General features: G+C 35.8%; 1 protein-coding gene across 1 annotated transcript in view; it reads left to right on the plus strand.

Moving 5' to 3' along the window:
- OXCT1 (3-oxoacid CoA-transferase 1) overlaps positions 1-25,581 on the plus strand; it is a 118,878-nt gene that overhangs the window by 39,037 nt on the left and 54,260 nt on the right. The window contains exons 8-13 of the mRNA XM_011370677.2: positions 9,786-9,893; positions 11,127-11,241; positions 12,607-12,701; positions 14,520-14,568; positions 20,355-20,427; positions 21,035-21,110. Of these exons, the coding sequence (XP_011368979.1) occupies positions 9,786-9,893; positions 11,127-11,241; positions 12,607-12,701; positions 14,520-14,568; positions 20,355-20,427; positions 21,035-21,110 (516 nt within the window). The remainder of the gene's footprint in view (positions 1-9,785; positions 9,894-11,126; positions 11,242-12,606; positions 12,702-14,519; positions 14,569-20,354; positions 20,428-21,034; positions 21,111-25,581) is intronic.

The following is a 25,581-nucleotide window of genomic DNA, read 5'->3' on the forward strand; positions in this document are numbered from 1 at the left end:
TCCTGTTCCTGCGCACCCTAAATCCTTTCACAGGCGTTATCTCTGTACGTTCCCATTGACAGCATCCTGACCGCGGGCCTTCACCCTTGCCGTGCCTGCTGCCCGAATGCCATCCCTGATCTTCTTTTCATGGCTCATCTGCTGCTGCTCAGTGAAGCTTTCCCTCTATTATAGCATTTGTTACCATGTTATATTGTGATTAGCTGTTTACCTATCTCCTCCATTAGACCGAGCACATTGTGGGACCTTATTCTACTCATCTTTATATCCCCAGCATCTGACACAATGCCTGGCACTTAATAGATGCTTGATAAATGATGTTGGAGCCACTGAACCAGCCGTTTTAAAATAAAAGCATCACTTTGCTGGCTTAGAAATGTTCTGCCCATTCTAGTTGATTGACATCATTATCCTGCCATGGTCTAAGAAAGCAAAAAATGCCTATGCTCAATGGTGGGTCCTGACAGCTTTATGTTTGAGGCCTTTGTCAAGCCCTGCATTGAGAGACTTGATAATCTGCCACCAGCTGCCCTGTAATTCCCTTCCTTATTACCGTGACTAGCTTCCTCTGACTTCTCTAGAATCATTTTATCTCAAGGTGTGCTTTTTAATGTTGGCTGGAATAGATGGTGTGTCTCATTCAGTAGGCTTTTATTACTCAGCTAAACAAGAACAGGTCATATGATAGTTAACTAGATATGTGAAGGGTTATAAATTGGTGACAAATAAACTGGCCTTGTAAATGCAATCGTCAGCTTAGTAAGGAGAGATTTGACCCAGCAAATAAACCAGTACAGAGGGGTATTGAAAATATACTAAATATCATGGAATTAAAATCATGGGTTGCATTTATTCAGTACGCCCCGTAAGAGGGAATCTATCTAAGCGTTCAAAAACCTAGGATAATTATAAGATATGCTGATGTGCGTAATTTAAGGTCTTATGATAAAATATCCAGGAACTAATGTATACTTACAGCGTGAGAGGGCTGGAAAGAATATTAGGCATCATTTAAAGTTAAACTTTCACATTTTAGAGAAGAAATGACTGTAAATGGTTCAAATAAAAATACAGTGCTAGGAGATATTAGGGCTAAAACCAGAATCTACATCTTCTGACCCCAAATCCTGTTTTCTGTATCATGCTTTGTTGTCTCATTTTTTAAGTATAGGAGAAATCAATGAAATACATGGCATTAGAATCATATAGACAGAAATTACTCTTACAGAATATTAGCTTCAATAAATTGATATTTTCTATCGACCATAGCCACTTTTCTTTAATGGATAAATTCTGTCTAAAAAGTCAGGGTGCTTCTTTTAATTGTCATTCTTAACTTTTTGAATATGGTATTGGGTTTCAGGAATGAACTGTGTATGCCAAGAAGACATTTTAGATTAGAGACCTCTATCAGCATTATTCACTATAGATTTCAGTCGTGCATGATAGCCTTGGAGTTAGGACTGGCCCTGCTTTCCTAGTCAGGAGAGACTCTGCAATTCAGCTTGTTGGAGAAAATGGGGACCAAGTGACATCAGCCTTGAAACTGATTGTGTCTCTGCTATTTGTTCTAAGGGAAGAGCCATTTGCTCTCACTCCTAAAATCACAGCTGAGAATGTGATGATTATGTTTGAATTTCTTTAGGACTTAAAGGGCTAGTTTGGGACATTGAAAGACAGAGAAAGGAGAGAGTGTATTTTGTTTTGAAGTTTATTTATTTTTGCATTTTATGCCTACTTTGCTTTCACTAAATTTGGGAAAACAAACATGGCATTTTAGTTTTTTAATGAAATAAATGGGATTAGGATTCTGCTTTGTTTACTGCTTCATAGAAATGAAAACATGGAGAACATTTAAAAGAAGAAATGAAAAAAAAGAAAGCTTTTATTCTATTGCACACACTAAATGATTTTAAATTTAGGAATTATTGACTCATTCACAAGCTGAATTCGACTCACGATCACAGTTAGATTAAGCAGCCATTATCTGTGTTCCGGAAATGTTAGAGTTTAACTCAATTCTCCTTTGCAGTTTATGTGTTAAATACTATGTTCTTGAATTATAAAAAGCTCCAAGAATGATTAAAAGACCCAAATTGAAGGAAGCAGTCTTAAATAGTAACCTTTTAAAGTTTTAGTTGGCAACACTGATAGGCAATTTTTCTGTGGCTGTAAAACCCAACATAAACTTTCTTTTTCTCTGTTTCTCTATAACTCTCTTCATTGACAAATGTTCCAGCTTAATTCTATTAGTTATATCAAGTCTCTCAGTTTCTTTTGGGATGTGTGATAATGGTATAATTTTTTCCTGACTAGTGTAAGACTGGTGCTTTGAATGAACATGTTAGAAATATTTTAATTCATTTGGGTAGATGTACTCATTTTAATTACTTCTCTGGGATTGCCATAGCTCTAATAAAATTTCCTTATAGAAACAGATATAACACATAAAATCGTATATTTATAATACTGCCTGAATGTCATTAAATCACATATTTAGTGAAGATTGGCATTTTCGGTCAAGTAAAAAGTGTTAGCAAAATACCAGCATGGACCAAACTGTTTGGACATGGTATTAAAGTCAGTAGAAATGAACATAATACTTATCATAAGCTGCTTTTAAATAAAAAAATATTTCTCTCACATTACGACATTACGAAAACTGTTAACATAGTCCACGAAGTAATTATTAGCTCTACCTTTTTTTTTTTTTTTTTTGGATCAATATGTCCTACTAATTTTGCTGCTAGACATAGTTTTAATCAATTGATTTATTTTAAAACTTTTTTTCTGAAGAATTCAAACTTCTTCATCCATTTTCCTTCTCATCTCATGTTTTTCAATGAGATATTATAGGGAAGAAGGACTGTTTTTGTTTCATAACAAGCATTTGGTTGAAGGTGATTATCATCAACTCTGAGGTTAGGCGGCAAGAAGAAAAAGGAAGATGCTTTTGGTGGGTTTTTTTTTGTGGTCTTTGTGATGATGGTTAGCTAAAATCTTTTATTTTCCAAAAAATTATTAGACCAGGCATTATTGTACATATTAACTTTGATCCTTAGTGACTTTCAGTCAGTTAATCTTGGCCTATTTTATTTTCCTAACCAGAAGAGACCATTTTCTACCTTAATCATGTCAGCTATTCCTTCTGGCCTTGTATCATTCTCCAGTTTGACAAATGCACTGTTTAATTTTTATCTAATTTGTTCCAGAGATATTTATAAGACACAGATCATATACAAGACAACATCAATTAAAAGCAGGACTATAAAAAGAAAGACAAACAATGGTTAGGGCTGTAAAGTGGAGCTAGGATTGAACTAAAAAATTATACCGTAAGGGCAAGCATGAATGAGCCGCAGGATGCCAAATAAACAGTAAAGTGCTTATTTATAGATTTGATTGTACCTATAACTTAAAGGCAACCAATGATTAGGTGAAGTACACCTATTCCTGCTATTAAAACTAGATAGAATTTTACCTTAGGCATCCTGTTTTAATTGTGATAAAGAACTTACTTTATGGCAAGAAAGAGAAACTGACTTTATAATTGTGATATAAAGATATTCTTTTGCTCCAGGGGCATACTATTCTTGGAGCATTAAGAGAGTGGTTGGAATCCTTGAATATTGTTTTTCTCACTGAAACCTTTGGTAAACACTTGGAGGTCATGAGCCTGAGGTTGTCTTCTCTGAAGGGAACAGGAACACATCTGTTTGGAATTGCATGTTGCACCTAGACCCCTTGCCCCATAACAAGTAAGAATGTGTTCTCTGTCTTTATTTAAGGACTTGATAAAGATGTTGAACAGGATAGGACCAAAGATATCAAACTATTAGAACAGGGATTTTCTTCTTATTTGAGGTCTGAGGCTGGTAGGTAGAGTGGATGGGGGGGATGTTTATGGACCAATCCCCTGAACCTCATGAAGGATTTTATAAAGAAATTTTGTGTGTATGGCTAGTCTGTATCTTTCATAAGGTTCTTAAAAAAATACATGCCCCCCCCCCCCCCCCCGCCCCAAAGCTAAAATTAACAGCTTTGGAGACTTCTTAGGCTTTGTCTAGCCATCAGATACTTTTGTGGTTCTTCAGGTAGTTATTATCTACCTACCTGTATATCAGAGCAGGCTCCCTGTCCCTGTTCTTCATTGCTGTATCTAGTAGGTGCTTAACTCACATTGACTTAAAGTGAATAAATCCAAGTCACATTTTCTCACTATGTCTGTAGAATCCTTGGGTGAAGGATTTGGTCAAGTGCTTTGTGAAATCACACACTGCTTTTTTCCTGGGCTGCCAGTGTGTTAGCCTGATATGCAAATTAATAAAGTTCATTTGGCATGGCTTTTACTCATGTCTAACGCTATTCTTTTCTCTGTTTATGACTTTACAGGTAATGTGTTTGATAATTATTCAAAAATACTCTTGTGAATGAAGCCCCGTTTTGAAAAGGATGATGTTTGCCTCTCTCCATCTTCTGCCATCTCTACCATTTTTCACTTGACTGTAATTCTATGACCATATATCTTAAGTCTCTTTAAGAATCTTGGGCTATAATTTTTTTGGGTCTACAACCTGGAAAGAGTTCAGAGAATCTGGGCATCTTTTCTTGGAATTCAATTCCTCCTTAACTATATTAGTTCTGCCTTCTCCTTCCTGATAGGGCCGTCAGGAACAAAAGGAAATTGAAGTGCTGTACTTCTTTCTGTCATCTGTCTCAAGCAGTGGTGATTATTGTTTCCAAATTCTCCATTAGCAAAAACAACAGAATCACCCCAAAACACTTTTTCATCAGCTTTTGGACATGATTCATCTCATTCCAGTTTTGTGCCTTTGACATATCTCTTAAAGTTTCATGTGACTCCCTTTTGTCCTAGGTCATGGGTGTCTCTCTTTTAAAATATGAGGAAACATAGTTATCCTTGCTATCCTTATATACCATTCTTTTCATCATCAAGATGATCTATTTTCATGTTGTCAGAATGAGGGTTTTAAGAGCCTGATAAGCCCATTCATCATTTAGAGTTTCTGACCAATAGATCCTGCTTATTTTTTCTTCTCAACTTTTCGAAATCTGCTTTTCTTCAAAGACCAGGATACATTTCTATGTATGTCCAAGATTCAGTTCCTTGTCTATTACAAATTCCAATTTTACTTGGTCACTTCTCAGGGTTTCTATCATTTCTACTTTACCAAGCAGTTTATTTTCATTGGTTAGAAATCCAGAATCATGGTTTCTCTCACTGTTTCATTCTGAAAGATAGAACTCGTCAGAAGGCAATGTAGAATTTATTAGCAAAATTTGAACAGAAGATGTTCAAATAATTGGTATGTCTCATGATATCACTATTCTTATTTCTGAGCCAATTTTGTCATTTCTATAAAATGTGTCATCTACATCTTTAATTTGGTAAGTACTCTGATTATGTGGTCATTAATGTGATAATCTTTCTATTTTTAAACTCACTTTAAATATACTTTACCACATTTCATCACTAGGTCTATGGCTCCCCAGGCATGTGCATATTTTCTTGACATAGCATGTTCTTTTGTCAGCTTATTTTCACTGGGCATTGCAGACTGTCTGTTGGTAAAGATCGAATTAACTAGATCAGTTTCAATAATGACTGTGCAATCATAATTACTGCCACTTTTAAGATTGCAAATTTTTTAATAGCCGCTCATCTTTTCAGTCCTTGTGCATTTCTATGTAGACATCTAGTAAATATGTCTACATAGTAAATATATATTGTAGTAAATATATATTTGCTACAAGCCCTTTTTGCTTTCATGTCATTTTCTCCTATATTTTTGCACTAGTCATAGCATCCCTTAGCATGAAGCTTAAGAAGATATGCACCATCTTGCTCCTTTGAATTAATTAAAAAATTTTTTTTTCTCTTTTGGATTTTGGGAAGGATGTTCCCTGCATGCTGACCTTTTTCTCCACGTTTTCTCTTCATCTTACCCATTTTCTGGGCTAAATTAAGATCCAGAGCACCTCTACATCTAACTTGTAATTTTTTCTGTTATTGCTCATTGCCTCCTCCTTCCATTTTTCTAGTCTTCAGCTTTTGCTAATTTGGGATTATTTATAGTGTTTTGTTTTGTTTTTTTAATGATTCCAGACATTATTGCTTGTCGTTTGGTTTTTTATTTCTTGATAAAAGAAGAATGTTCATCCTAAACCTTTTCGAAAGTTAAAATGACTCAGGGAAAAAATTCTGTAATGTGATTCCTCCCTCCCACCACAGCCCTCACTTTGCATCACACATTTGCAGGTGTGCAGCTTTTTCACTAACAGCCTTCAGGATCGGGCCCATTTTTGTGGCTATAATGGATTGAGGCTAAATAAAAAATAAAAAAGTTATTGCCTGGCAGCGTCTCTGTTCCTTCCCTTGCCTGAGATATAAATAATGTTTGCCAAGTAAAAACAAAAACATTGTCATCCAAGGATGCATTCTTATTCTTATTTGAGCTTTAAAATAAAACTTTTTAGAAATATAAAATAGGAAAAGAACAGGGCAGAGAAAGCAACCTTTTAAAACAAAGTTTAAATCAATAATAATTAACATTTTCTAGCCTCTATTTTCCTGCTAATGACTGAAGACAAGTACTAATTAGAGAAGCCTCAAGTGTCTGGATTTTTAGATGTGGCAGATGGTGCTGCATAAGAACTGTGCATTGTGCCAGGGAGAAGTCTGGATGGTTCTCAGCTACCTTTCCTCCATCTTGATCTCATCTGAGGACACTTACACATGCCCATTGCTTTGCGCTGAGGCGTTTTCAGTGTTCTTTATTCTCTATCTTATCCACTTGTGATTTTATGAGGTGCATTTCTGCCATCATTAATGAGGGCTCTTATGAACTTTTCACTTTTTCCTTAATAAGCTCATTTTATTCATCTTTTTCTTTTCATATTTTTTCGTATTTCCTGATCTCACTAGACTTTCCCCCTACATTGGTGCTTTCTTACTGTTCTTTCTCATGATTACACAAAATTGGCACAGAAGCCTTTAGTTGTCCCTTCAGTAGCTAGCATTAAGATAGTTCTGCCTCCTCAGTTTTTTTTAAAAAACTCTTTTCACAGATTGTTTGAAAACGTGTGTTTTCTTCTTTTGGTTCGTACTTAAATTATTTTTTTCCTTCGGTGTTAACTTCATTAACCAACTCTGAGAAAGTTTTGATTTTTGTATAGATATTTTCACTACTGTCGAGTGTTGATGTTGTTTTGATAAATGCTGCACATGCATTTTCTGCAATTTGGAAATCATGCTAGAATGACAGTGTGGACCTAATTATGTTTAACCAGAGCCTGGCTTTTCATTAGAGTTATTTCACCAGGACGTGATCTTTCATTCTATTCGTTCCAAAAGTCATGATGTGATTACCCTTAGTGAAGAAACTTTGTCTTAATTTGGTGTTTTTTTTGTAGAAACTTTATTTGGTGAAACCAAGAAAATAGTGATTGGTTACTATCAACATTTCTGTTTAAGTGAGAAGTATTGCTTCCCCGCCGCTCCGCCCTGCCATTTTCATTATATTTGTTGCCCCTGCTGAAGGATAAGGGCAGGGAGACCAATTAGGAAGCTGCCGCAGTAACTCAAGCAAGAAATATGAGGGTTTGAACTTTTGGAACAGCGTTAGACATGGAGAATAATTCGCATTATTATCTTTGAAAATGTCAGCAAAAAGGTTTTCTGAATTTATTCCGTAAGTTGTAAGTGCTTACAGAGTTAAGAAACCAGTTCTTCTTAGAGTCTCTATTTTCTTTTTAACATGTTCTCTTTGGTACCTGTCTAATGAATTAAGGGGTTTATCACATCCCCTACTTATGTACTTTCTAGTTTTGGAAACTACTTACTTGGTATCTATTGCGTCTTTAAAAAAATAACATCATAGATTTCCTTGATTATATAAGTTAAAGGAAAACAAAATGTACTATCACCCGGAGATACTAATTATTAGCATTACAGCATATTTCCTTTCAGTCTTTGGTAGGTATAGAAATAATTGTTTGGGCCAAAGAGCCATTTGTAAGTATTTATACGAAATCTTACACTTTTTATAAAACATTAAATTATGAAATGTCATTAAATTTGAGAGCATAATATTGATTCATTTTATAGATACACCATACATATTTTATCATTATCCTATTATTAACCATTTAGGTTGTTTTATTAACATTTTAACAAATATTTGTCCTCAGGATAATGGATTAATGTAGAAACAAATTCTTAAAGTCAAGAACTTCTTTGAAGGGTTGAATGAATAAGTGTAAGGACCTGAATGAGCCCTAATGGCTGAGAGTCCCATCCAGTGAAAGAGATAGCAATAGTCCTTAGCTGCTTTGCATGTCCTGCCTCCACTTCCTCATTATCTGGTCACCGTCTTGAGTGGGAAACACCAGAACATAGAGAGGTTTGGAAGGGAAGATACAGAGTACAGTGATGGGGGAGTCCCCTGGCCTGCCCCTGACTCGTTCTCAGATGACTGTTGGTATACATCTCCAGCCACTGTTTCAGCCTAGATGTACAAACGTTTCCTGACTCTTCCTTGGAGTTTTTATTTGATTTTGGTCAAGATCCTTCTGTTTATCAAAGAAGATAGCTTTTATCTACCATAGTCCTGTTCCTTTTCAGTTATTTAGAAGCAGGGCACAACAACTAAAACGACTTTTGTAACCCCTGGTATCCTTTCATTGTAGGAGGAGCACAGTGTGGGCATACATGGTGGAATACATAAGTAGGGCTTCTTTACCTCAAAAACTTCTGGAGAGTTCAATTATTAGCTTAGGAGACCAGTGTAATACAACTATCCTTATATAAGTCAGTTCATTGAAGCAAATAGCTATTTGCTTTGGGTACGGAATTTATTCAGCTAAGCATGCACAGTATTCAAGATCATGGTTTTTTTCTTGGCACCAGAAAGATAATTCTTTGACCAGGACAACATTGACCTTAGTTTTTCTTGTTCCTCGTTGTTCTGATTTTTTTTTTTTTTTAATGTTGATTTAAAATACTACTTTTTCATTTTTTAAAATGAGTTCTAAAATAACTAGCTAACTTGGGGCATTTCATATTGCTATAAAATGTCCTTTTACTCTTTGACTGACTCTAATTCTAATTACATTGAGTGTTTTTAGTTATTAGTTAATATTTCCTTTTTTTTAAAATTTACATATTGAAATTACTAATCTGTCTTTAAGTAAAATTATTTCAGAGGTTGCAGTACTATCATGATCCTAGGAAGCTAACAAAAGGACTAATTAAAAACTATTATAGATAGCATTTGTATCTATATTTAAAAAGCTCTTTGATTGACTAAGCAAATGTTGTTATAGATTTTTGTTTTTGATATGATAAATGTCCCATTAATTTTGAAAAACTGGTCTTAAGGGATGTACTTTCAGGTTTGCATAGTTGAACTGCAGTTTGTGAAAGTTCAAGCAGCTGTACTGCCAAATCATTTGACAAATTTGTAACAGACTTTTTTAGGCAAAGGCTAAGTTCTGGAGTTTACGTTCTGTGTTTTATGTTCAGACACACATATTTGAATTTCCTTTTTATGGGTCCAGAAGGTATGGTAAACATCACACACACACACACACACACACACACACACACACACACACGTGTGTGTGTGTGCATTATGTGTATATGTTTTTTACATTGTGTATCCAACATAAGTTGGAGGTAAAGATGCATGTACTTCATTTTTTGAATAAAAAATGTTCAGTTTAAAATTTTACTATTTAATTAAAATTTTTTTTTCTCTATCTAGGTTGAAGAAATTGTGGATATTGGGTCATTTGCCCCAGAAGACATTCATGTTCCTCAGATTTATGTAGATCGCCTTATAAAGGGAGAAAAATATGAGAAAAGAATTGAGGTAACTGACTTAGCTCCTTGGGATCTGATTATTAGAGATATGTGTTCCTGGGGTCTTTCCAGATGATAGGTAATTAGAACTGAACAGGAAGTCTTGCTTTGATTATTAATAGGAGCTTCTCATGTGACCATCGTGAAGGGACATGATCATCTGTGTTATTGTTATCCAGCCCCACAGTGCATTGTGTTCACAAGGTATATATCGCCAAGTTGTATGATTTTGTAGGCTGTGTTTTCCAGTCTTCTGTAACTATCCTAATTTATGTTGTATAGTTTTGCATCTTTCCTTTCCTATAGGGTAGAGAAGCTAATCAGGTCTGTGATGGCTTTACCCCTGCCGGGCTCTTAACATTTGATTGCTCAGAAATGTCTATCTATCTTGAAGTTGCTTTGCACTTTATAGAGTCCAGAAAGAACATAATTTCCCATTAGCATTAGGCATTGGGCTCTACGTAGCTGGTCGGTAGGTGACTATGGCAAAGAGTGGCTTTTAGGGGTGTTGGAGGTATTGCAAATATCCTCAGAGCATGAAGAATGACCAGCTGGGCCAGAATTGATACCAAGATTTGTAAGGGTCTAGGGATGAGCAACAGAATAGACATGCAATAGAGATATCAGGAACTCAGAGGCACCCCTGTACCCTGTGGACATAGAACAGAAAGACATTCTGCAATCCAAAACTAATGTCAGGGGGCTAGGGAGAAAGAATGGGACATTTGAAAATAGGAACCAAAGTCTGTCGAGGAGATTTAGCAATGGAAGTACTTTCCTGGCTGGTTTCTGGATATTTCTGTGATCTCTGTTAAGCATTTGTAGCAAAACTTAGCAAAACCTAAACACATTCTGACAGCCCTGCAAAAACAGTTTCAAGGTCTACTCCCTTTTTCTTTGTTCTGGCTCAGTCCTGAGCATCTGAAGAGAATTTAGTTGCAGGATCCTTAAGAGGCACTGGTAGCAGTCAGCATAATAGTAACAGAGTGTTTATTTGCTTCAAAGAAACAGAACAAGTGTATCTTCCTCTTCAAATAAATCTGACCTCTTTTACTTACTTTCTAAAGAATTATTTCTGTTATCAAATGTCACCTATCTTAATTATTTTTTAACTCTGTTATATTGCAGATTTGCCTCATAGTAGTTATAGGAGAGAGTTGATTTTTCCAGTAAATTTTATACTTTAATAGTTACAAAATCCAAGGTGTACCTCAACAGTAGTTTATTTCTCTTTATTTTAAAGCGTTTATCAATCCGGAAAGAGGACAATGTAAAAACCAAATCTGATGGACCTGGCCATAACGTGAGGGAACGTATCATCAGGCGAGCGGCTCTTGAATTTGAGGACGGCATGTATGGTATCCTTTATTTTTCTGGGACCAGGCAAAGACATAGCCATCGTCTTTCCCATATTTATCAAGCTACTAGGCCTCCTGCATAGCAATTCTTTCCTAGTCTGTTGTAACTTTTAAAGCAATTGATCAAGTTTTACATAATAGGCATATAACCTAAAAATATCAAATATATGAAATTGGAATTATAATCAGTTTCCCTGCTTGAAGCAAAATGGTGACCAAAAATTTGCTTAGCTATTTTCTAATATACAATGTATTTCAGTACAATTTGGCATTTGGCTAAAGGTTATTGGGAAAAGAGATTACCCAAGACGAGGGTTTCAAATCTCAGAAGTACTAGTTATAACCAGTGCTATTTACTTTCTCTGTGTTCTGATATTTGCATACTCTGTGAAACACAAGATCCAACTTCTTAACGACCCCTGTTTCCCCTGACAAAGATCTCGTGAGTGGACCCTTTTATGTCTAATGTTTTGTAAGTGTATTCAATAAATTATTCAAATTTTGCTTTAAATACTTTGTCAAAAAAGAAGTAGGTAGTGATAATTTAGTTCAATGAGTATTTGGATTTTGAATGCATTCAAACAGCAATAGGTGTTCGCCACTTTGCAGTGGTAGTGGACAGCATAAGCAGTCATTCCAGGCAACAAATCTCTGCTCTGGTCAGCCTGCTTGTGTTGAGAGGCAAGACTAAACCCCCACCATTTACATAAATCAGGGTTGACCCTAATTTGATCATCTAAGGAAGAAGATTCATCACCCTCAGTTAGCTCTTTGATGCCTTTACACAGCTAGCTACTTTTTCTATGGTCTCAACTGTACTCATTGAAACTTAAACCTCCCCCTGCTTACATCTTAGGGAAGACTCAGTTTCCACTGAATGTTGTCACAGTGACCGAAAGGAGTTGATACGCTTTTAGGCAGACATGGTATTGTCAGAAAACTTTTTTGAAATTTAGAAATGGTAGTCCTTTTTTAAGAATAATAAATCATCTATTTTTAATTGGAGTTTTGAATACTGATAATTGCTTTTAAACAAAGGCCGAGCCATGTTTAATAATACATCAGTCCAAACTTGCTGAGCACATTAATGAAAATAAAATATGTCTTACAACAAAAACGACCTCTTGGCTAGTCTTCTGAAGCCTCCACTTTGATATATTTATGGGAACACATATTACTGTTACTGAAAAAGCTGTGATTAATTACAAAATAGTGCCTAGAGGGTGACTTGAGAATGTATTCAGCGATTCCATTCAAAGCAAGTACCTTTAAAGTGCCTTCTCTTCAGATTTATATATGTAGAAGATTTATGGCTTAATCTTTCTACCTTTTTTGCATTGTGCCTTAACATCCTTTCTTCTCCAGCTAATTTGGGCATAGGGATCCCACTTTTGGCCAGCAGCTTTATTAACCCAAATATAACTGTTTATCTGCAAAGTGAAAATGGAATCCTCGGTTTGGTAAGATAGAAATTAAAGTTTTATTTATATAGTCTTGATGGAAAACGAGATATTCCATATAGTGAAATCTTCTTACAACAGAGAGTCGTTAGCTTAAAGTTCTCAATCTCATTTTTCTGTTTATCATCATAATAAAATATTTAACTTTACTATAAAATGGCGATAATTGTATGTAGTGTTATATTTTACATAGTTAATTTCCTATGTGAGCTCTGACTGCTCGTACTTTGTCAGTTTATCAACTTCCACTTCCCCTAGCGTACTGCCCTGCTTCAGAGAGGCCTCGCTGCTTTACTGTTTAGTTAACTGTTTTTAATGCTTATGTGGTTGGACATGAATGAAGGTCGTTAGCAATTCTACATTAAACAAAAATCAGTAAGGCTCTGAATGCAAACTGAAGGGTAAGGTTTCTACTTGGGGCAGGGACATTTTTTGACAGTTGATTAATTCAAAAAGTCTTAGAAATGCTTCTCATCTAATTATTCTTTAAAGGTCATGTTGTCCAAAGGGTAGACTTTTCTTTTCCTCAAGACTGACCTTCCACATGAGCTCAGTGTTCTCATAGAATTCAGCCACAGTTTTTTTTTTTTTTTTGCAGTATTATAATAAATGTAAGAAGTACTTTTGCTTCCTAGATGACATTTTCTGTTTAATTATTAACTGTGGCAAAGATTATTTAGAGTTTGCCAGTTTATAATAGTCCTAATCCTTATTGTTCCTCATAGATCTTAACATTAATGAAAATAAAATATGTTTTACAACAAAAATGACCTCTTGGCTACTCTTCTGAAGCCTCCACTTTGATATATTAACTGTTAATGCAATAAAATTTGCACATATAGAAAATGTATATTTAGTATTTAAAATATAAATAATGACCACGAGCATATAGTCAATACCAATTGAGGCATTAATAATGACATTTTCAAAGACACAAAAATGATATATGTCTGGATGAAGTCAAAGACTTATATTGTTAAAGTACCTTAGAGGTTATCTAGAGTGATCAACTCCCTCATTTTGATGTTAAGAGAAATAAGTTTATGTGAATTACCCACGGTCAATGTTTAAAGGAAAATTTACGTAGGTCTAAACATTAGTTGCCACTTCAGTTTATTTGAAGAATAAATTTTTGGTCCCTTCAAAAGTCTGTTAAAATTTTGCAACCAATATATCCTCATTATACTTTTTATTTTCTCTCTTTTTGTTTAATATAAGGCATCTCTAATTACATCCAAGTAATTAGAGATGCCTTATAAAAAATACATAGAAAAAATTTTTAAAACTTACTGAGAATAAGTGGGCAAAGGGATAATAAAGGTTGCCAAACTTACATGTCGTGAGAGGTAAGGTTAAAACCCTAAATTGAAGACTTTAGCTACTGCATACCAAAAAGCTGAAACTTTGTCTTTCCAGGTCCTTCTAGCTAAATAATGCAGCCATTCAGCGTATATGCACTGACACTAAAGAGAGAGATTTATGAATAACATAGGCTGCATAGTAGGTAGTAAATATTTACTTTTTGTTTTACTGACCTATATTTCTAACAACTTGACGTTTCTTTAAAATGTTGGTAATTTTTAGAAAATATTTTTAATTTACTCAGTCACAATTATTAGTGTGGAAAAGACTAATCAATATGAGAAAGAGAGCCATGAAAACGTCAGAATTAGTTTTCCAGGGTTCACCTCAAGCCTTTTGATAATTTCCTTGAGTTTTTAGAAAAGTTATATTACAGTTTTTAGAAAAGTTATATTACAGTTTTAGTATGTGATTCAGTGAAAAACTTCTAATTGACTAATTGGCTTTATTTGACAGGGTCCATATCCACTACCAAATGAAGTTGATGCAGATTTAATCAATGCAGGTATACTCACTAAATGTTTTTCTAGTGTTTTCCTTTGCTATTAATTTAGTTCTATGCAAATAATAGTAAGTTGAGCTCGATTCTTTGTCTTTTCCTAGAGAGTGTTCCACTGTACTTTTCACTGCAGAAGAGAGATAAGTCTTCCTAGTCTCATCTTTGCCTGGCTTCTTGTCTCTTCTTATTTAGGGCAGATTAAGATAAAGAAGAAGTTGCAAGCGGAGCTACACATCATGGCAAGAGCTTTGGTGTGTTAATTAGTCAGGGTCCTGGCTCTCAATACAGAGCACTCTCAAATGGGGTCATGAGGAGAATGAAAGGAAGGGATAATTTATAAGGGTGTGGACAAGATCAAGGGAAACCTGGAAGGGATGATAAAGTATCACTGGAAGTTCATCATCCCTAGGCCTGAAGAGGCAGCTGTAAGAGAGGGCCACCTAACAGGAACGGTGGCCTTTGGGAGGGGAACGCAGCCATCTTGCCACAACTTGGGTGAAGGTCTCCTCTGTTGGGTCTCCTGCTTGAGATTTGCGTTGGACAACCTCAGGTTGAAATAGGTTTGCCTTCTCATGATGAGAAGGGTGGGAGAGTGGATCCATAGGGCCAAAAATAAAAGATCTGGTGCACTGGGGTTTTTGTTTTAGGAGATACTTACTGTCCTCTAGTTGTCATCAGACTGGGCGAGCATTCTTCAGAGCTTCAAGGGTGCTGAAAGATATGCTCTGTCACTAAGTAGGACCCAGTGATATGAGTAATAATTAGAGTTTCTTTGAATTGAGAATACTAGACTTGTCACGTCATTGTTCCCACCCTCAGATGCTTTACCTTTATTGTTAGCTTTTTATTTGACTGGAACATAGGCTTGCATGTATTAGCAGCCTAGAGGAGGAAAGACAGGTCAGACATTTTGGCTGTCGTCACTGCCATGCTTGAGGCAACATTGCCACTGTTTTGGGGCTGAAAATTATCCTTAGGATGGGGCTGCCCGTGAGAAGCTAATTTTTGTATTTTAGCCTGATTTTCTTTACCCTTCTTTTACTCCTACTCCCTCTTCCTCTGCAAAAGTATTATTCTTACTTTACATTCATAAATAGTATTTGTAAATCTCAGAGAAGATTTATGAGCTGAACATAAAGGCCAGCTGCCAAGTAGAATTGATGTTTGGTACTTAGAATTTTTGGAAGTAAAACAGCTTCTGGTTGAATAGTCGAATTAGTTAGCACAACTCAACTCCGAAAGCCCCACTGTGATAAAGCAATGACATTTAACCAAGGCTGTAATTTAATTGTACTGTACCTTTTAGCAATAGCTCATTGATCTGTAAAAATATTGCTTCTTGGTTTAATTAATTTATGATGTTAGTGAGTTATTTACAAAATGAATAACTCCATTTTCCAAATTTTGGGCTTGAGTTCATGAAACCCGCTTTCCTAGGAAAAATAGTTAACCTTTTCAATGAAATTGTTGGATGGTAGGTGTTTTTGATTCCATTGAGTTTAAAAGTAGCTCCGTCCTAATGAAGCCACCAGTTTTATATTTCAACTTTTGAAATATCACGTATCATCTTAAACTACTTTGTAAAACAGTAATTCATTGCTTTTGGGAAGCTAGGCTACAAATCATTTTAATAATATTCTAACTCTTTCATCGAAGTTCTTTTTGGGATTTATGACACTTGATTCTGGAGCTGTTTAAATCAGGGATAAAATACTAAGAGGTAGAGAATCCAGAATATAAATTGGTGGTTTCCTCAACTCCTCAAATTTGGTAGATTAACCTGGAAGATCAGCCCATTATTTGTATAAATTTGAGAGGATTTTTATAGCAGTCCCTTGAAATGAACATAAAGAGTATGTTTCTGGGTATAATCAGTATATCAAAACTTTAAAATAATAATAGAACTATTTCTAAGGGTCCTTTTTAAAAAATAATAATCTCATATGATTATGTAAAAATGAATTACCACTTGTATAATACTATATTGTTTACAGCATCCTTTTTCATATGTATTGTACCATTTGAGCCTCAAGTAAAACCTCATTACACAGTTTGGGAGACCGAGGCCCATTAAAGTGAAGTAATGTGTTCAAGATAACATTGCTAGGGATGAGACGCAATTGTCTTCTCCTCTGGGCCCCTGGCTTTTTTCTCGACATTGAGCTACACCCTCTGGTAAGCTGAGTTTTACAAAGGTGCAAAAGGCAGTGCTTAGAACATTTCAGAGGTCCTATGAAGATCTGCAGTCTCCCAATGCAATTGTGAAATTTCTAACAAGTCTCATGTGTTTTAGCTTTCATATTAATATGCATTTTTGTTTTCTCTAGTTCTTACTTTCATTTTCTTATTTTAATATACAAATAATAATGTTTTAAATGACCTACCTTTGATTAAAACTGCTTTAGAAAGAACCACCATGTTAATCTCATGGCTTATAACTATCCCTAGCCCTTGCCCTATGCCTCTATAGCAGTGGTTTTCAGTCAGCAAAAAGAGGGGACATTGAGGACATTTAACGATGTCTCAAGACGTTTTTAATTTTTATGCCTTGGTCAATGTTACTGGTATCTAGTGAGTGGAAGTCAGCGATGCTGCTAAATATCCTACAATAGCCAGAACATCCCCCTACAATGAGTTATCCAACCCCAGATGGCACATATACCTACAGAGGAGAAGCTCTGTTCTGTAGGTATATGTGCCACACCTGAAGTATCACAGGCCTACAGCCTAATGTACAAAGAGTACAGCATTCAAGATCTAGCTAATGGTTGCAACTGACCTTCCAGCTTTATCTTTCACTGTACTCCACAAGTTTGTCTGATTCCACCCATACTGGACTGCTGGGGCCACTCTGATCGTGACTGTCACAATTCATGCTTTTCCCTCCTCCAAGGAAGTACCTTGGCTCTTCCTGTGCTGTTCACTAGTTTTTTTGCTTTGTCTCCTTCCTTTTTCTTCTCCATCTCTTTATTGGTAATTTTCTATTGAAATACATTATACCTATCCTTCAGGTCTCAGTTCATTTTTCCTCTCCAAATCCTTCTGCAGCATATTAGTATACATTCATCTCTCTTGCTGGAGAGGATGTTCCTTTTGTTTAAGGCAGTGGATCTCGACATGTGGTCCCCAGAGCCACGGCATCAGCCTTGCCATCATGAGGACTTGTTAAAGATGGAAATTCTTTATTTGTGCTTCCAGAATTACAAACAATGGCAACTGAGCTCAGCAGTCTGCATTTTTATTAGCCTTCCACGTGATTCTGGTGGATGTTAAAGTTAAGAACTGCTCGTTCAGAGTATCTGTGTTTTGTTTGTAACACTCTCCAAGGCACATAGTAGTATTTACTTGATAGTGAGTGAATGGCATGTTAAATCATGAGCCAAAGGATTCAGTAACTGTGAAATTGGGACACACTATTGCTCAAATATTATGAAAGGATCTAGACTTTCACTCACAAAAAAATTAGAGGAGCCGGGAATCAGAAATAGCTGAATAAGAAAGCGCTTTTTCTTTAAGATATCAGTTGTATTATTAGTTAGAGTTAATTCTTGACCACATTTGGATGTTGTATTTGAAAAACATGGATTCAACTTTAAGATATCTATTTTTGTTTAGATACTAGATGTTTTAAAATGCCGAAAACTAACTTTGCTCTCGAAGAATGTAATTCATGATACCATAATGTATTAGCATGATCCTGACAATGTTTTTCATGAAAGTTGTTTTCTGGGCTAAAACTCTCTGCATTGATCTCAAAGTTTTCTATAAAGTGGTAAATAACACTTTCTATATACTATCAGTTAGTAGAAATTGCCATTTGGAAGACACTGTAATTTAACACATAGAGAACAAAGAATTTTTGTTTCTCAGCTTTATTGTCCTACAAATTATTCCTCCGTGCCTCTCCACATCACAGGATTGGCGAGGAACTGAATTTGCTGTATGTGGAAGCTGTGTTAGGATAAGGTTTAGTTGTATTATACCTGTCCTAAGGCCAAGAGTTCACAGGCTTGCTGTAAAACCCCACCGTAAAAGCCCATTGCTTGGTCCTGTAGCATTTATTCCTTGAGAGGCAGCAGCATTGTCGCTTTTGTATGTAGGTTTGGCATGAGGAATAGTGCCAAACAATGACACTAATAAAACCCGGTGTTCATGGAGCCCTTTTAATGTGCCAGGCACTAGAGTAAGGACTTCACACGCATTATTTCATTTCGTCCTTCAAATCTTATGTGCTGTCTAAATAAAAGCTCTTACTAACCACACCAGAAAGTGTTTGCCAGAGCTTTTTAGCTTTACCGTTCTTTGAAAGATGTGAAAATGTTACCTTTGTTTAGAATCAAACTCCTCTGGGGAATAAATATTTCAGCCTAACATAAATAGTCTTACTCTTTCTCCATATTTGAGCTTAAATAGAGGTAGATATTGATGGAGAAGTTAGCCTTCAGGCAAGGCTCGAGAAGCTGAGAGTACAGCTGTGTTGCATTGCAGGGGATTTCAGAGCACGTTGGTCCTGTTGTGCTCAGGAGCCTTCCTCTGTTTCAGTCTTGGAATCACAACTTTCCTTCCTTTCTTTTTGTCTGCCCTGCTACACTGGGGTGATGCATGGGGTGTCCACACACATTTGACTGACCTTTGACAAAGTGGCATGTGAGCATCATTCTGGTGGAAACCAGAAGCTTCTCCCAGGCACTGGAAGCTCCTGGACAGACAGGAAATAGATCACAAGAAGAAAGCAGCTTAGATACAAGTCGGGTGATATTGTTAGTTGGTGGGGACTAGAAGACCCTGAAAATCTTTCCCAGTTCTGAACTTTTATTATGAGATGTGAGTTTTGAGGGAGGTTTTCATAAGAAGAAGTTAACATTCAATAAGTAGACCAGTATTACAATTCCCAGTTTCATCAAAGTCCTATGGTTTTAATACAAACTTATAGGGGAAAGAAAGGAAAGAGAGATTGAGAGTGAAAGAGGAGATTCAGGGCTACTGATGTGAAGGAATTTGGTGGTTCTTCTCTTTCTAGATTATTCATTGGTTTTAAAGAAATATCTGAAGACATCTTGTGTCATCCCCTTCAAAATTGCTTTTCTTTATGGTTGTTCCACAATCTCTTCAGTCTAGTGATCACAGTAGCGTTGGATTCTGATAGGTTCATCCCAGGAACTCCTTTCCTACTCACTCCTACTAGCCTTTAGCAGGGGCTTTTGAAGGGAGTAGGGCTGGTGGGAGGCCAGGAAGGGAACAGACCAAGGGTCTTCAACATCCGGCTGCAGACTGGTACCAGTCTCTGCCCTGTTAGGAACTGGGCAGCAGGCACAGCACAAGGTGAGCAGAGGGCGAGTGAGCAAAGCTTCACTTGTATTTGCAGCCGCTCCCCAGTGCTATATCACCACCCCAGCTTCACCTCAGATCATCAGGCATTAGATTCTCATAGGAGCACTGGTCACTGGTGCCAAAAAGGTTGGGGACCATTAGTATAGGCAATAGGGGCTTGCATTTTCTGTAGAGAATTTCCAAACAATAAGATTAAAAGGTGGTCTGCTTTTTATTATTACTATGCAAGAGCAGATCTGAACAATGTTGTGATGATGCTCCTCTTTACAGAGCGGACAGTTCCCACTGTGTCTCTCACACCACCACTGCCACTGCACTTTGGTAAAGGAAGCTTTGGTTCTTCAGGAAACAGAGAAGTATAGACTTCTCTCTCCACCATGATACTCTTAGAAATCTAATAGCTTTTTTTTTTTCTTTTTTTTTCTTTTCTCACCCTTGCATGTGTGCATGTGTGCGTTTAGGCAAGGAAACAGTTACTGTTCTTCCAGGAGCCTCTTATTTCTCCAGCGATGAATCATTTGCCATGATTAGAGGGTATGTAATAATGGAGCCCCTCATGTTTCACACAGTGTAGAATGAGCTGAGTCATCTACCAAGTGTGTTAGCAAGGATCTGAAACAGCCATGTTTCTCAGCCAGAAAATGATCTTGGGCTAGTTCAGCTATACCGAAATGTGAAATTATTCACACTGAATGTTGGGAATTGGAACATGCAGCCTCCTATTATTAAAGGAGTCCCCAAATGGAATATAGATCTGTGTGACGACTCTACTGAAGTAAACATTTTAAAAGGTTCTTTCTGAGGATCCTAACATTGTCTACAAATCGTGTGTTCATTTTCTAGCTAGTGTTTGCTTGTAAATCAAGCCACATTCTCCCTCAGTAAATGAAACAAACTCACTGTGTACCCCTGTTTTTAATTGTTTTTTGGAGAAAATATAGGCTATAATTTTTTAAAGAACTCTTAATGGTTATTTCTCTTCATTGACTTGAGCTGATGTATTTGGAAATCAGGTGTTGGGTGGGGGAAAACAAATGTATTTGAGGAATATAGAATTATTTATTTTAATTGCTGGCAATTTCAAGCAGATGGGACATAAAGCATGTGAAGTTGCTTTATATTTACTTTTCTCCTTCCTCAGGGGACATGTCAATATGACGATGTTAGGAGCAATGCAGGTTTCCAAATATGGTGACGTGGCTAATTGGATAATACCTGTAAGTAGACATTTTTTTTTTTTTGAATTATGCTTGGATCAGAATAATTATTTTTGAAATATTAAGAAAAATCTTGTCAGATTGCTATGAGAGTAAAAAATAAATTGTTAAAATAAATCATTAAAAAATAAATGTTTTAATGTGTTTTTCTTATTTGAATCAAATTTCAATTAGCAAGCACTGAGAAATATTCAGCTTTATCAGTTTACTATGTAGTTGGGACTAAAAATAGGCAAGATCAGGGCCAAATCAGAATTTTCTATGAAGAAACAGGTCAGGAAGGTTTCAGAAAATGGTTTGATTGTACTCTAAAGAAAGTTAGAAATACAAATATTTATCATAACTAAGTTTTTGTAACTAGAAAGAACAGTGAACACGTTTATTTAATTTTATGTTAATTTTATTATTTTTTTATTCACGGTGATTAAAATTCTCTCTTGATCACTCATGTGACCCCATAAGTAATCAATCACATTGTCTTCCATTAGAGAAAACAAAACCTGAGATGTTTAAACATGCTCGTGAAATGTAAACAGTTTTCATTTACTAATGACTTAAATCAAGGAAGAAACCTATCAGAATTAGCTTTGGAAAAGGGACTGTAATCAGTTAACTTATGAGTGTGGTTCATTATATCCCAGTAGTTGCTCTCTGCTATGTGTATGGAAACAACAGTGAACACATGTCCATGATTATGAGCTCAGATTACTCTTTTTTGTGCGTTTATTGAGTCCCATGTGTTTCTCTGTGACACCAGCTAAAGAAAAAATGTGGTTCACATTCTATGATTTGAGAGGTTTTTTTAGAAAGCTGTCAGATTTTTCTCTCATAATTTTTTAAGGAAAGTGGATTAATATAGTTGATGACAATGTGAAAGAATGTGTTAGTTTAGCTCTTTTGATCTAATACCTCCTGAAATATTAAAGTTCCGGTAGTTATTAAAACCCTGGTTCTCAAAGTTGATTGCATATTGGAATCACCTGGGAGTTTTAAAAAAATACCAGTGCCCGAGTCTCACCACCCCTGACCCCGGAGTTTCCAATTTAATTAATTTGGGATGTAGTGTGAGCACTAGGCATTTTAAAAGCAACTGTGGCGATTATACTGTGTAACCAGGTTCAAGAACCAGTGTATTAAAGAATGAACATAATTCGTATTTAAAATGTAAGGAAAAATACGATCGACCCATTAACACTAAGAACCCATAGTAAATTATTGATTATATTGTTATTTTAGTTTAACAATATTTGTCTTTCTATATCAACCATAGTAGTTAGAGTTGGCAGCTTTTAGAGGCTTCGGAGAATCAGAGAGGATCTCTTGAGTATTGTACAGTTTATGGAAATATTTGTGTAGGAAATCAGCATGTATTTCCATTTTCAGATTTAAGAAAAAGACCATATGAGTAATAGAAAGAGCATAGAAAATTAAGCCCTGGGTTTTATCCCTGACTCTACCAGTAATCAAGGTGTGACCTTGAACATGTCACTTAAGCTCTTTGAGTTAAAGAATCTTCATCTATTAACTGAGGTTTTGAGGCTAGATAATTTCTAGGGTCCCATCTGGCTCTCATAGCTTAATAGTTAAGAGCAAGGACTCCTTAGTGAGACAGACCTGCCTTGAAATTCTATTTTGGTCACTTGCTAGCAGTGTAACTTGAAGCAGTTGCCTATGTTTCCTCATCTATGAAATGGGAATGATATACCAGTACCTACTTTATAGGGCTATGTGAAGAAATAAATGATATAATACATACAAAGTACGTATCGCAGAGCTTGAACATAGTACATGCTAGATAAGTGGGATTGTTATTATTCAATAAATGTAGAGGGAGAAGTTGGGGATACATAGCAGAAAAGGGAATAGCATTGGTTACTGTGAGCAGAAGCAATAGAGTTTTAAATATATCTATGTTGTTGGACTGTTAATGAGTTTTGTCATCAGTTAGCACAGTAGTCCTGGGTATGGAGTAGAAACATGTTTAACATGTTTTTGCTGTCAGGGAACTTGGGCATCTTGAAAAAGTCAGTATACGATTTGTTTATATTATGATTTAGCACACAGTGAGCCAGACATGACTACATAACACGTACCATAGCGATGGTATGTGTTATGTAGTCATTTGTAGGAAAGATTTTCCAACATGTATCACATTTTTACATGTCCTGTTGAGATTCCTATGAAAAATTAAAACATCAATGTTTATTACTTTACAATTTTCTTAATATGATTTGACGCTCATGAGTTTCCAAAGAATTGGACCTAGTCAGGTGGCAGTGGGGAACTCTGAAGTTCTGAAGGTGGAACTTAATTTGAGAAAAATTAAGCATAAAAAGTATTCTTGTGTCTGGTTGCACTCTTTGTGGTAATGGAAGTTGGTAGTGTCATTTCCGATGAGCATTTCTTTTATTCTCTTAGTAACTGATATTAACTTTTTGGTTTCTTTATGTGTATTTAATTCTTTTGGATGCAAGATAGCTGAAGAATCAAGATTTTTAGCTTGGAAGAAATCTGATTTGAATTTCAGCCCTACCCCTTACAAATTATACAATCTGGAGTACATGTTTTTGTTAGGATTAAGTGAGGAGAAAATGAAAAGTGAACACTAAAAGCATTCCATAAATAATGGCTATTATTTTTAGCTTCTTCAATGCTCTATTGCTTAACATCAAAGAGGAAATATTTACCTTAAAGTACATTGGCATAAACAAGAATATATTTTACAGTAACTAGTACAACCTGCTTGTCCTAAGTTCATGTTCAAGTACCAAAAGTTAAACTCTTGAGGACAGATTTCTTGCTCTGGATAAGGTACAGTCTAGCCTCCTTATATAGTTTCAGTGAGCAATCTATTTCTGTTTGTTTCAAAGATTTATGTTGATCAATAAAATTTAGAAATATTTTTATTGCAAGATCTGGCAGTCAAAAAGCTAAAAAGTTCAGATTTATTATATCATTTTCATTTACTTTTATCTTTTTAGTGAGTTTAATAATCTTTCAATACTTGTAAAGCCTTGAGTTTTTCTGCATCATGGCATCCCCATTAATCATCACAATGTCAGATTATAATAAACATTAATTTTAAGGCGGGCAAACGTTGCGGATACTATTTTGTCTTATTCTTTATAGCTTCTTAGTATGCAGCATTGGTCCCATGTATATAGATTTTTTAAAATTCTGCCCTGAACATCTGAAGAGAGAAAATTTAACAAAACAGTAGTTGGCTCCATTGAGTTCCCTGATTATCATGATGATGGTGGTAAAACCCCAGGCAAGCTACATAAATGTGAAAAAATGTGCAGTCTTTTGAATCTACATTCAGAACTGCTCTGGCTTTCCTAATGCCTATTTTTGAAAAACAGCTGCCATGGATTATTGACTTGTGAAAGGAAGCAGATGTGTAAGATCAGCTACGGGAACTGGTTACTGAAAGCATGTAGCAGCAGCACACTGGACAGGGCCGCTGTAAACAAGTGACACAACAGCCAAGGGCCCACCACTTCTACGTGGGTAGAACTGAAATGAGGGATTCTTAAGGCAAAGGATGTTTTGGTGTTTGTCTTTCCATCAGAGCTTTCAAATCTTTGTGCGTTTTAAAAGAACAAATACAAATTAATGTCATACTCATGGATGCTACATATATGAGTGCACAAAATTGATTTAGTCTTCTAGATGTCTGTTTTAAAGAAGCTAACTCTAGTCTTCCTGCTAGTACCACTAAGAGGGTTATGTTCAAGATTCATTTGAGTGGTTTAGTTGCATCAATTGTAGTCCAAATATTAAATCTATAGATACAGGTATAGAAATAGAAAGATTATGGTATAGATAAAGACATAAACATATAGTTATAGTTATGGTTTTAACATATTGGTGTCTTGTTCATTTGGTCCTAATTCTCAGGAAACTACAAACCATGGGTAAGGAAAATGACAGGTGGAAAATATGTATTTCACGGTATGATGCTTTTACAATTATTCAGTATGCTTTTGCCGTATCAGTGTAGTATAGAGGAAAATATACAGAACTTTGGAATTAGACAGACCTGTGCTTAAATACTGGTTCTATCACTGATTGGTGGTGTGGCAAATTATTTCATCTTAGTATACTCATTTTTAAAATGATAATATTTAACTCATATGCTTGTTCTGGGGATTTAGTTTATTCATTCAACAAATATTTATTAGGAATGTATTAAAGGCCATGCACTGTTCTAGGCCTTTTGAAGATGCAGCAGTTAATAAAACAGATGAAATTCTCCACATTTATGGAGCTGATATTCTAGCAGGGGGCAGCAAATATGGCCCATGTATTTAATCAGGCCTGCTGCCTGTTTTATAAATAAAGTTTTATTGGAACAGAGCCACATTTCCATATTTCCTATAGCTGCCTTTGTGCAAAATAGCAAAATTGAGTAGTTGCAACAGAGACTATCTGACCTACAAAACTTAAAATATTTACCATTTAGCTTTTT

This window comes from Pteropus vampyrus, unplaced genomic scaffold (genome assembly GCF_000151845.1).
Source record: "Pteropus vampyrus isolate Shadow unplaced genomic scaffold, Pvam_2.0 Scaffold172, whole genome shotgun sequence".
Lineage (NCBI taxonomy): Eukaryota > Metazoa > Chordata > Mammalia > Chiroptera > Pteropodidae > Pteropus > Pteropus vampyrus.